The sequence below is a fragment of the Barbus barbus genome (assembly GCF_936440315.1).
Source record: "Barbus barbus genome assembly, chromosome: 25".
NCBI classification, from domain to species: Eukaryota; Metazoa; Chordata; class Actinopteri; order Cypriniformes; family Cyprinidae; genus Barbus; species Barbus barbus.
The window spans coordinates 2,133,996-2,145,985 of NC_136753.1; the positions used below are offsets into that span (position 1 = coordinate 2,133,996).

The 11,990-nt window shown below is 36.6% G+C and overlaps 1 protein-coding gene across 1 annotated transcript; it reads right to left on the reverse strand.

The window, feature by feature from the left end:
- On the reverse strand, positions 1-11,356 carry LOC306844768 (protein-glutamine gamma-glutamyltransferase 5-like; the record flags this gene model as incomplete). Its single annotated transcript, XM_079377148.1, has 13 exons — positions 1-151; positions 2,371-2,507; positions 3,406-3,569; positions 5,308-5,514; positions 6,028-6,267; positions 6,420-6,523; positions 7,238-7,373; positions 8,036-8,213; positions 9,023-9,151; positions 9,236-9,354; positions 10,062-10,304; positions 10,845-11,024; positions 11,350-11,356. The coding sequence occupies 13 exons, from the start codon at positions 11,354-11,356 to the stop codon at positions 1-3; spliced, it is 1,995 nt and encodes a 664-aa protein (XP_079233274.1).
- Between the last annotated feature and the right edge of the window lie 634 nt (positions 11,357-11,990).

Genomic DNA, 11,990 nt, shown 5'->3' on the forward strand with positions numbered 1-11,990 from the left:
CTAAGATGCTTGAACATGGATGGTCTTGAATCCGTGCAGGACGGTGGGAGGATTCTCCAACACTAAACTAGCAGAAAGCATCTTGGCACCCGCCATCCTCGGAGTGAAACTGATGGGCTTCTTAATGGTTTCTCGAGGCTGGATCGTAAGCCTGAAATATAAAACAGGACATTTAGAACAAAAATAGGCAAGCATCACTATTACTGCTGCTCATGTTTATGTTTAGTGATTTACAAAAGAGTTTAAAGTGTATATAATGGTGTAAATCTGCAGGTTTAACAAACAAATTAACTCACATGAGTTTCTGTGATATGCATATGATTACAGAAGTGCATCAGAAATGCTGACTAACAAGTGTGTACTGACACTTCTAATAGACACTGTAGCAGTGAAACTGATGTCAAAGATAATCATGCCAAAAATCTCAAAAACAACCCCTCCCACTGATTGAAAACTGTATGTACTCGACTGTTTGACGCCAAACAGACTCACTCATCAGGCATGTGAACTAAAATGACCATGACAAGCATAGTTTCTTTCATAATACCACTGTTACTACTGTAAACTCAAAATAAATGAATAGGGGATTTATTTTAAACAGTGTAAAATTCTTCCCAGGTAAAAAAAAGGTGCACTTCCATAATATACTTAAAGTGCTCTAATTTTACACACTAACGCACTAATTTTGAAAATGGAGCACTTTAAGTACATTATGGGAGTGTACTTTCTTTAACATGGGTTTCTGTTATTTTGTTAATTACTTTTTAATGACAGTGATGTATAATGTGGCTTTATTGTATTAAAAAAACTGGATTCACTATAGTATGGATTAAATATCAGGTTACTGTGTGTAGTTTTTTGCATATTAATATACTTTCTCTTATAGAGTACAAGCTAATGATGCAGATTCAAAGACTGATTTATTTTCTTCTGGAAATTATAACAGTGCAGCACTTTTTAAACATTATTCGGTAACACTTTACAATAAGGGTACATGAATAATCATGTACTAATGCCTAAATTAATACTTAAGTCATCACATACTAATGATTATTAAAGGTTAACTAATTATGAACTAACGAAGAGCTATCCTTAACTATGACTGGAGTCATATGGATTCATGCATGAATAACGGCAGCCTTAACTACGTTAGCACATGTTTGGTAGTTAATGCATTAATTAACATTTATGGGTAAACTAAATCAAACAGCTTCTTTAAGAAGGAATAAGAAATACTCTGACATTGAAATTAATTTAAATAATTTAATACTATCATAATCTGAGCATTTGACATCTTCAGTTTTGTCATAAACATTATTGGGTGGCAATGGATTAGTTGATCCTCCCCATCAAGTGTAGAAAATACTAAATGACTGATCTTGTCTGTTTTATGTTCTTCTCTTTCCCTTTAAACTGACCCTATTGTGACTTATACACGGATTAATGAAAAAATAAAACCCAAAACCCACAAAGAACATTTGTAGAACAATTCCTAAAGAAATGCTCAAACTGGAAAGAGTTCACTGTGCATCCAGACACAGCGGTGATGATCCTGTACCTCCGCTCTCTGACAGCATCTCTTAACCGGGTTGAATGCTCACTTGTGTTAGTACATGTGTGTTTGATAGAAAGCACAACATTAAATCATGAGCTGAGTTCAGTAAGTAGTTAAAACAGTGAATTCATTATGATTGGGCCCTCTGAATTAAAGTCATGTCAAAATCAACTTTAACAAGCCATTAATTGATATTAGTATATGGGTAGTTAAGCATGAGTAACACAATGACACATTAACAATGTGAGAGTGTCCTCCTTATTCCTTTATGCCACCAATACAACAAACAATTTTATTATTTATTTACATAATGTCATATATATGGAAAAATAATGTTACCTGTCAAGAGACACAGAACAGAAGGTCAAATATTTAGTGTCCAGAAGCTCAAAACAATGCTGTTACTTACTGTACATAACTTTCCAAAAAAAAGGGAAATGCAAACATGACCTTAATTCGGTTTACAAAAGCAGACATTTATTAGATTAAAATGGGTGGTGATGGCGCAGTGGATAAGACACATGCCTTTGGTGTGAGAGACCCGGGTTCGAATCCACTGTGAGACACCAATGTGTCCCTGAGCAAGACACTTAACCCCTAGTTGCTCCAGAGGCGTGCGACCTCTGACATATATAGCAATTGTAAGTCGCTTTGGATAAAAGCGTCAGCTAAATGTAATGTAAAATGTAATGTAAAATATCGACAGTACCGCGCCGAGCGAGCGACGAGAGTGCGCCACTAATGAGTGTCCCACCAAATCATTTGTTGATGCTCAGAAAAGAGCTTTAAAGGCTAAAACAACACACTTTACGCACCTCATTTGAGCCTTCTCCTCCAACAGTCCTGAACCAGATACGGTCAGTTCTCCGCTCACTGCAACATTGAACGGGTTCGTGAAGATCACCGTGGCCAATTGTGGTGTGTTAATGATGACCGAGAACTCATTTTGAATCTGGAAGAAAAAACAAATTGCTTTAGTTATTTTTTTACTTGTGAATTTAGTTATGCAAAAACATAACCCTTTATGTATAATGCATTATAAAATGTTGTAATGCATTATATGTATTATATGTTCTTAAATAATTATAACCAAAATTAATTATGATATGATATTGAAGATTCCTTCTTACATCTGATTGCTTTTTTTATGCATTATATTTTCCCAAGGTGTAACAATGACTAGATGAGTATTATAATATGTTATAGCTGTGGTTACAAATACATGAGATCATGCAATGCATTATAAGGTGCATTGCAAAGCATAATTAATGCATTAAAATACTTGTATAATGCATTATAGATGAAGACATCAAGTAAATTCTCTTACATAATATCTATGATCTTGGAGTGATGCATATATTTACTGTGTAGATAATAAAAAACATCTGAAAATGGTTTAAATTTGTCACAAAAAAATAAAAATAAATATCTTGTTTCTTACACTAAGGGGAAGTTGTGGCCTAATGGTAGAGAGTCGGACTCGTAACCCAAAAGTTGCGAGTTTGAGTCTCAGGTCCAGCAGGAATTGTAGGTGGTATTGTAGATGGGGGGGAGTGAATGTACAGTGCTCTCTTCCACCTTCAATACCAATACCACGACTGAGGTGCCCTTGAGCAAGGCACAAAACCCCCAGGCGCCACAGCATAAATAGCTGCCCTCTGCTCTGTGTGTTCACCGCTGTGTGTGTGTACTTAGGATGGGTTAAATGCAGAGCACAAATTCCAAGTATGAGTAACCATACTTGGCCACATGTCACGTCACTTTTACTTTTCAATAAAGGGGGTCAAGTGTAGAGGAGTTAATGTTTCTTTTGAAGCCAGTATAAATGTCTATGTTAGGCCAGCATATACCTGTATATTGAGGCAAGGGCTGCAGATGTTGAACTCCTCTGAAGCCAGCACTCTCTCCTGAGACTTCACATCCTCAATAACCACGGCCAGGTTAACCAGAGAATCTTCCTCAGTCTCCGTCAGCATGTACTCCTTGAAGGAGATCTCATGGTGTATAGTCACAGCTGGTGGAGTACAAGAAACAGCAATCAGTCACGTGACCTCACAATTCCTAATGAATCATTTTGCCATGTTTTGTGGTATTCGAAACCATGTGGTCCAGATGGAGGTTTTTACAAGACTTGAAAGTAAAAGAATTTCGTTTTGCATTCCGGCTGTGTTAAATGTAATACTATTCTGCCTGATACTACATAAACAGTGCTGTATGAATTCCATGATAAACATTTCAGACAGTAGTATGCTACATTATGGTCACATGATGCTTTCATGATGCAAGAGAGTGGCGTCCACTCATTTATTTATTTTTTAAATTTGCATTAAAATTTCTGTAAAAAATTTTGGCAGTCTGATGAAATAAGGAGTCAAATATTGTGATTAACTTTTGGCCTGTTTTGCCAGAGAAGACTGTAGATTTTAATAATCTATTTCTACTGAAAGCAACATTTGTCAGTGTACAATAGTCAGGGCCGCGTTATCCTAATGAGCAACATGGGCCCCCAAGTCAATTCTCTTTTTTTACTTTATGTAGTTGCCAACCGTTCCGTATAATACGGAATCGTCCCGTATTTAATGCATCAGTTTGTTCCGTATTTGCAGGCATACGCCGTATGATCACCTAGACTATGCAAATAACAAATAAATGATTATTTTTCCATAGTATTGTTTGAATCGCATACGTAGGAAGGCTTTAAGACCAAGCCGCATCGCTCCCTCGTGAGACTCGTGTTCTGCAAATCGGTTTGGTCGAATGCAAAGACATGATTATTGATCGTAAGCACAACACCCAGATAGAAAACATACTATCTACCTTTTACTATTTGCAATAGTTGGGCCGAGGCTATGGAATAACCTGTGAAAGCTTCAAATGTTGTCTATGAGTTTAAAACTAAATTGAAATCTTATTTTCTTACCTTGGCTTTTTAAACTTTAAGTTTGTAGACAATGTTAAATTATCTTTTGAGTTTACTGATGTTTTTCTTTTTACTGGGTTTTTTATTTTATTTGTACAGCACTATGGTCAGCTGTGCTTGTCGGTGCTTAATAAATACAAATACCTGAGGAGAGATGTCTTTCTCTATAAGTTAATGTTGTTAAACAGAGAAAATGTCTATAACTTCTAGTGCATTATAAGAAGAGCAGGAAGAAGCCCGTTTAGTGGTGAGTGATATTAATTTTATTTGCTGGGCTGTCACTGATTTGTAAGATTATTACCGGATAATATTTTTTAATTTTTTGCCTCCTATGGGATTATGACATGCGCGTTGTGTTTGTTTTTATTTCACAAGTATATCATGCATGTCTTTATGCAGTGTTTGATCGATTGGTGTGTAACAGAAGGGGTGGGGGGGGGGGGGGGGGGGGGCTTGGCCCAAAGCTGCATCAGCCCAGGGCCCCGCAAAGGCTTAATGCGCCACTGCACTGACAATAGTAGGCTATATACATTACATGTTAGCATCAGTTTCGATTTTATGGATTTAAATCCATTCATTTGAACCCAAACTTTTCTACTTTGTTTTTTTAAATAGCTAAATTTGTTTGGCTGTACTGATTAAAAAATGTTTTCTTCCAAACCAACATCAGATAATCATGATCAGATGGATGGTGATGCTGCTTGAAAAAAACAATTCGTAATATTTCTGCCAAATCATCCACCCCAATGGCAGAATAAATGTGTTAAACACTTACTGGTTTTGATTTTTTTAATACATTTTAAACTCTAAACAATTTTTGCAGGATTCTTACTCTCATTTGGGCCGATCTTCACGTCGTCGTGAGCCTCCCAGAAGGTTCCAGTGGGATTGCGGTTGTACTCCTTGTTCTGAGCGTTCACGTGTTTTTTCAGCTGTTTCGGAGCGGCCTCATTGTTAGTGATTGTGACATTGAAAGAAATGTTTTCTCCGACTACAGGGGCTTTCAGAAGCTGGAGAGAAACTGCACAGCCCTGAAGAACTGCATGAAAAGACATGACAGATCATTGCATTTAGTCATATTACTGAAACAAATAAAGAGCAGTGTTTATGAGGAAAGGAAAAACAAATGCTAGCCACGAATTTACCCTCGATTTCCATAGCACGTCTGACACGAATGCTTCTTTCGGCACCTTAGATGAATAACAAAAAATATTTAGAAGAAAATCATAATAAATATTTGCATAAAAAATTATCTCAACGTGGATTTAGTTGACATTGAGTTCATTTAACAGTTTGACATGCATGTCATTTTTTGTTAAATGTTTACTCAGTGTTCAAGAAACCTGCACTACAATTTCTATTTTTATTTTTGAAGTTGTAATTATTTGTAATAATTAGAAATTAGTCCAATTATTCACTGCCATAAGGCAGGATGTGATGGAGTTAGCCACAGTGTCATTTGGCTCAGCAGAAGTACAGTTGTGTATCACCAGCATAACTATGGAAACTTACAACGTTTTTTTTTGTCTTTTTTTATCACTCTTTCTCTTACCATTCTCAGTTTTGTATTCAGACGTGATGTCCTGCATCCTCATGGATCCTGGACGTTTGGTGGAGATCAGGGCTCCAACTCTGCGTTTATCAACTCTGGTTGATAGTATCTTCCCACTTCTGATGATCATCGTACGCACATCCGCATTCACTTCTGCGTAAACGAACGGCACGTCGTATTTTGCATCCACCCTCTGCTCATAAATGGCTTTAACAGCAGCAGGACCACAGCGGAACATTCCTGTGACAGAATATGGATATTTAAGCATGATTATCATAAAAATCCCAGCTCAAAAAATAGCATGCTTTGGAGGAACTGAATAGTGGACTATGTAGGCTGCTCACTAGGTTTTTATATACGTTAACCTTGTAAAATTCACTGTAATGACAGACCTGCGCTCCTCTCTTGTGGTGTGGGGTCGAGAACCTGCCATCCGTCATAACCTCGACCCAGATCGGGCCTCTTCATCCAACTCTCCACCCAAACATGGAAGTTCCTGAAAAAGGCCAAACACTTTCAGCTCACATTCATTAAAAATCTTGAAACAATGAATTGTTCCACCGCAATCAATTCAGGTTTATTTGTACTGTATACCGTAGCCTAATGATGTTGCAGACACTTTTCCTGAAGTAAAAGGAAAAGCATTAAAGGACTATAGAGGGGGACTATAAACATTTTTTTTTTTATATTATTTTTATTGTGCAAGGATGTATTAATCAAAAGTGACAGTAAAAACATTTTGTAATGTTACAAAAGTTTTCTCTTTCAAATAAATGCTGTTCTTTTAAACTTTGTTCATGAAAGAATCCTGAAAAAAAATGTTTCGCAGTTTGCACAAAAATATCGGGCAGCACAACTGTTTTAAACATTGATAATAATCAGAAATGTTTCTTGAGCAGTAAATCAGTATATTAGGATGATTTCTGAAGGATCATGTGACACTGAAGACTGCAGTAATGATGCTGGAAATTCAGCTTTGCATCACAGGAATAAATTACTTTCATGTTACTTTCATATTCATTTAAAAAGTTATGTGACAGTTTACTGTTTATACTGTATTTTTGATCAAATAATGCAGCCTTGGTGAGCAGAAAAGGCTTCTTTCAAAAACATGAAAAATCTCACCAACGCCAAACTTTAGAACAGTAATGTATGTTTTTAGCACTATAACTGCACTTTTTAGACTTGTAGGCTTTTTAGCATAACTCACCAGATGCTATCCCCGCCGATTGACAGTTTTTCTCCCATCTCATTATAATATTCCTCAATTACCATATTAGCGTTTGTGTCGTGAGCGGAGTTGAAGTTGGTGATGACTCGAGTTGGAATGCCAAGGGCTCTCATTACTATAACACAAACAAATACTTTTGATATTAATCATCAGTAGTACTTACTGAATTACCAACGGCCAATGAAATTAATACTTCAACCAAAAATTTAAATTTTTAAACACTCCCATGCTGTTTCAACCACATTATTTTCATTAAACGCACGGAACACAAAAGGAACACACACACACTACCATTTGAGAGCTTGGGGTCGATAAGATTTTTTTTTTTTTTTTTAATGTTTTTGAAAGAAATCTCTTATGCTCACCATTTATTTGATCAAAAATTATATTAAAAACAATAATATTATGACATTTCATTACAATTTAAAATATGTTTTCTATATAAATGTATTGTGAAAAAAATATTTATTCCACTGATCAAAGCTGAATTTTGTGAAAAGATTCATTTTGATCAAAGCTGTCTTCAGTATCACATGATCCTTCAGCATTCATTTTAATTTGCTGATTTGATGCTCAAGAAACCTTTATGATTACATAGAAACTTTGAACATATAGAAAGTTCAAAAGAACACCATTTACGTGAAATCTTAATTTTTTTTAGTATTCTTTACTTCAGCTTTTGATCAACTTAATGTGTCTGAATAAAAGTATTAATTTCTTTAAAAAGGATTATTCTGACCCCAAACTTTTGAATGCAATGACTTCTATTTGTCCCACCTGTACACATGACAGCAGCAAACACCCAGCACTGTCCGTATTTCACAGGTCTGAATTGTGTTTCTGCCCACATCCTGAGAATATCTGCGCTGCCGGACCACTTTGAAGGGTTGACGCCACCGCTGTAGTCACCTGACCAATTTCCCATTAACACTCCTTTATCATCATTAGAGTTCACCTGTTTAGAAAGACAGAGAGACTATATTTGTCACGAATCCTGCCCGTGTCCTTCCGTCCGATTGCCATCAGAGGTCGTCCTTCCGTTATATTGACTCCCACACTACATAGACTGTTTTGTGTCACTCTGGACTAAATTTCCCATGCTCCTTTTCACTGATTACACTCTCTCACCTGCAACCAATCACACACACTATATAATAGTCTTGGTTAGCCAGACCTTCCGACTGACGGCCGAAGGTATGGAATGCATGGCAGCTTTCATTAGCCAAGGACCACCCATGATGCTGTTTGACCGACATTTCAAACAACCAATCACAGTTCGTTTTGTTCAGAGTTACGTTTCGGGGTGTGGAAATGTCGCTACAATAACAGACCGGTGTGTAAAACTCTCTGAGATATTTTAAAGATTGCGTGTTAGCTGATAGCTATTTTATGGAGCCTGCCCTAGTTTTCCTAGTCTAGTCATAGTCTTGCCTTTTCCTGTTTTCCCGTGTTCAGATTCTTGCCTGTGTATTTCAGATTACCCTTTCGTCTTGTTATTCGGACTCTGTTTGCCCCTGCCTGGACTATTGCTGTGTACCTGGATTATCTCTCTTGCCCTGTTGGATATTGTTTGCTGGAGACTGATCACATCTGTCCTTGGATTACCCTTTGTCTTGCCTGTGCATGGGTATGGACCTGTTGTTGCTGTCGACCCATGTGACTATGTCGTGGAATTTGCACATGGATCCGCACGCTTCCTCTGTTCAATCCGTAACAATATTGATACATCGAGAGAGAGAGGAGAGAATGGGAGCTGATCCTCACCATCGCTGAGATCACGCGGCCGATGTAAACCGGATTGCTGCGGTTCTGTAGATCTTTACCCATATCTGCTTGATGTTGAGGACTCAGCTGCAGCAATTTCATACAGATGTCCAGCATCCCTTTTTCATACTGAAAACACATTAATGCATGATAGGCGTTAATGTGAAGCCATTTTTCAGTGCTGAGCTGTCAGTCAATGGTCAAACATCTCACCTGATCAAACGACCAGGGTCTGGAGACGATGTTCCTGGGGCTGCCTTTAAACAGCAGACCGATATCACTCTTGACATATTCGGTCCTCAGATCCTCTGACTGCAGGAACACCGAATCAGCTGCAGAAAAACAGATTTTGTAATATGTATGTAATTACAATAAATGAAGGCAGTAAGTTATAAGAGGGTATGCATTACTGTGATTTTAAAGGTGTATAAAATGGCAGCAAAATGATTGTTTTTGATTGTTTTTGATTAAAAAAAACTTTTATTCAGCTAGGATGCTTTAAAATGATCAAAAGTGACAGTAAAGACACTTATAATGTTACAAAAGATTTCCATTTCAAATAAATGCTGTTTTTAAAAAATAAAATGTATTCACTGTTTCCACAAAAATAAGCAGCACAACTGTTTTCAACATTGATAATAATCAGAAATGTTTCCTGAGCAGAAAATCAGTATATTAGAATGATTTCTGAAGGATCATGTGACACTGGAGTAATGATGATGAAAATTCAACTTTGATCACAGAAATAATTTACATTTTAAAATGCATTAAAATGGAAAATAGTTACCTTAATGGAACATAATGGTACATAATGGAACAGTATTACGATTTTTACGTATTTTCAATTAAATAAATACAGCCTTGATGAGGAGAAGAGACTAATTTCAAAAACATTAAAACATAGAGACTTAATGACAAGTGATTTGGACTAACAAGTAACTAGTAGAAACCACAAAGCAACGTGCTAAAAACCCATGTGATTTTCAGTCCGGCAACTATACAGCCTTCTAAGGCATTCAGTCACACAGACAGCACTCACCTTGGCACCAGGGGTTGCAGAGGAGTGTGAACTGGCCGAGCAAGTGTGATTTCACACTCAGGCTGGTCTCGACTCTCAGCTGGAGCGTGTAGATGCCGATAGAAGCAGATGCAGGGCTGGACAGTGATACTGAAAACGCACGGGGTCCAGTCAGGCTCGATACATTCCTCAACAGAACCGCGGTCCACTGAGTAAGAGAGGGCTGTGTGGACACGGAGACCGGAACCTCCACATTCAATGGACCTGCGGTGAGGAGAAAGGTGTGGATGTCAGGATAGAGCCATTAATGTACTGTTTTAAGTCTTTTTATAAAACTTACTTTAGCCTGCTAATGTTTTTTTTCCTTCAAAATGTAATGAAATTTTTTTTTTTTTTTTCCCTTTATTCTATTTTGTGCATTTTTGTACTCCCTTGTCCATGCTGGAAATTTCCCCTCGAGGATAAAATAAAGACTTATCTTAATAAACTAAAACTAAGAAATGTAATAAATTAGTTAAGAATTAGTTATGAAGCTATGAATTATGAACTATGAATTTTATCATAATGGAATTATGCTCACACACACATACATATATTAGGTTAATGCTATTTTCTATCAGCTAACCCAACCTCTACACCTAAAATTACCCATCACAGAAACATGCACAGAGCACTAGATTTAAATCAAAACATTTATTGGCCTTTTTATCTATTGAGGACCAGTCAAAATGGCCTCACTAGTGGGTTGGCAAAGGTCTCAAAAGTATAGTTAAAACAACTACACACATGCACATGCAAACGCACCTAGAGTAATTTGGAAGATCAGTTTTTCCTTCAGTGGATCGAATGATCGTCCATCATAGTTGATTGTCACTATAAAGGCCTGTCCTCTCCGCAGAACCAGAGTGCTGGAACTCAGACCGTCAGTCTTGTGGTCGGTCTGGTTTTGCACCTTTTGCAGGTCAAAATTTCGAACCCTGAACTCTGTGTAAAAATTTGCAAATGTTATATTATTTCTCATTATTTTGATATACACAAATGTACCACTAGAAATATTTACGTGTTTGAAATTGCAGTTAACTAATAATTTATCTATCATAAATAATTTTCTTAAAATAAAAGCACATTAAAATATGAAATCTAAAAAGATTACATGCAGTAGTAAAGATTATGAGTTCTTCATAAAGCCATAAATAGCCAAATAAATCAAATAGTATTATAGTATGTTTTTTTTTTTTTTTTTTATTTTGAACAAAATGCCTTGCTAATAAACCTGTAAAAAATGTAATAATAAAAACATGAAGCTTACCATCCATGATAAGCAATTGTGATGTGGTTTGCTGTTATATTTTGATCCGCAGTTGCTTGTGCTTTTATACAGCATTCATCTGCCTCGCCCTTTCTACTGAAGTTACCAAACCCCATTCACATGAAGTCAATTCATGCCAAATGTTACATTCAGTAGAACTAACAAACAATTACGCAAATCACACACACGAGTGCTGTGTGTATGTGTGTGTGTGTGTGTGTGTTTCAGCGGGTGGATTCAGTATGTATAGCACAAAATAAGTACACATATATATACACAGACATCTGCGTATATGGGACAAAGGTGAGATCAGCACAGACAATGTATATGCAAAACTGCACAGTTTCTGACCCTCTGTGCATGTATAAAAGGGCATGTTAAGAGAAGTTTAAACTAAATTACAATATGATGCTTTCCCTGTAAGAGTGAAGAGTGTGGGAGTGATGTGAGCATCAGTGAGTATAGCACCAGCAGTTTAACCAGTTACAAATGAGAGAATTAATCAAAATTAGGCTGACATTACTATAACATTACATTTTTATTTCACAGATACTATTTAAACTAAACTGAGCTAGACAATGACATCACTGAATTCAATAATGAAATGCCATTAACTGAAAATTGAGTGTTTAATCTTATTA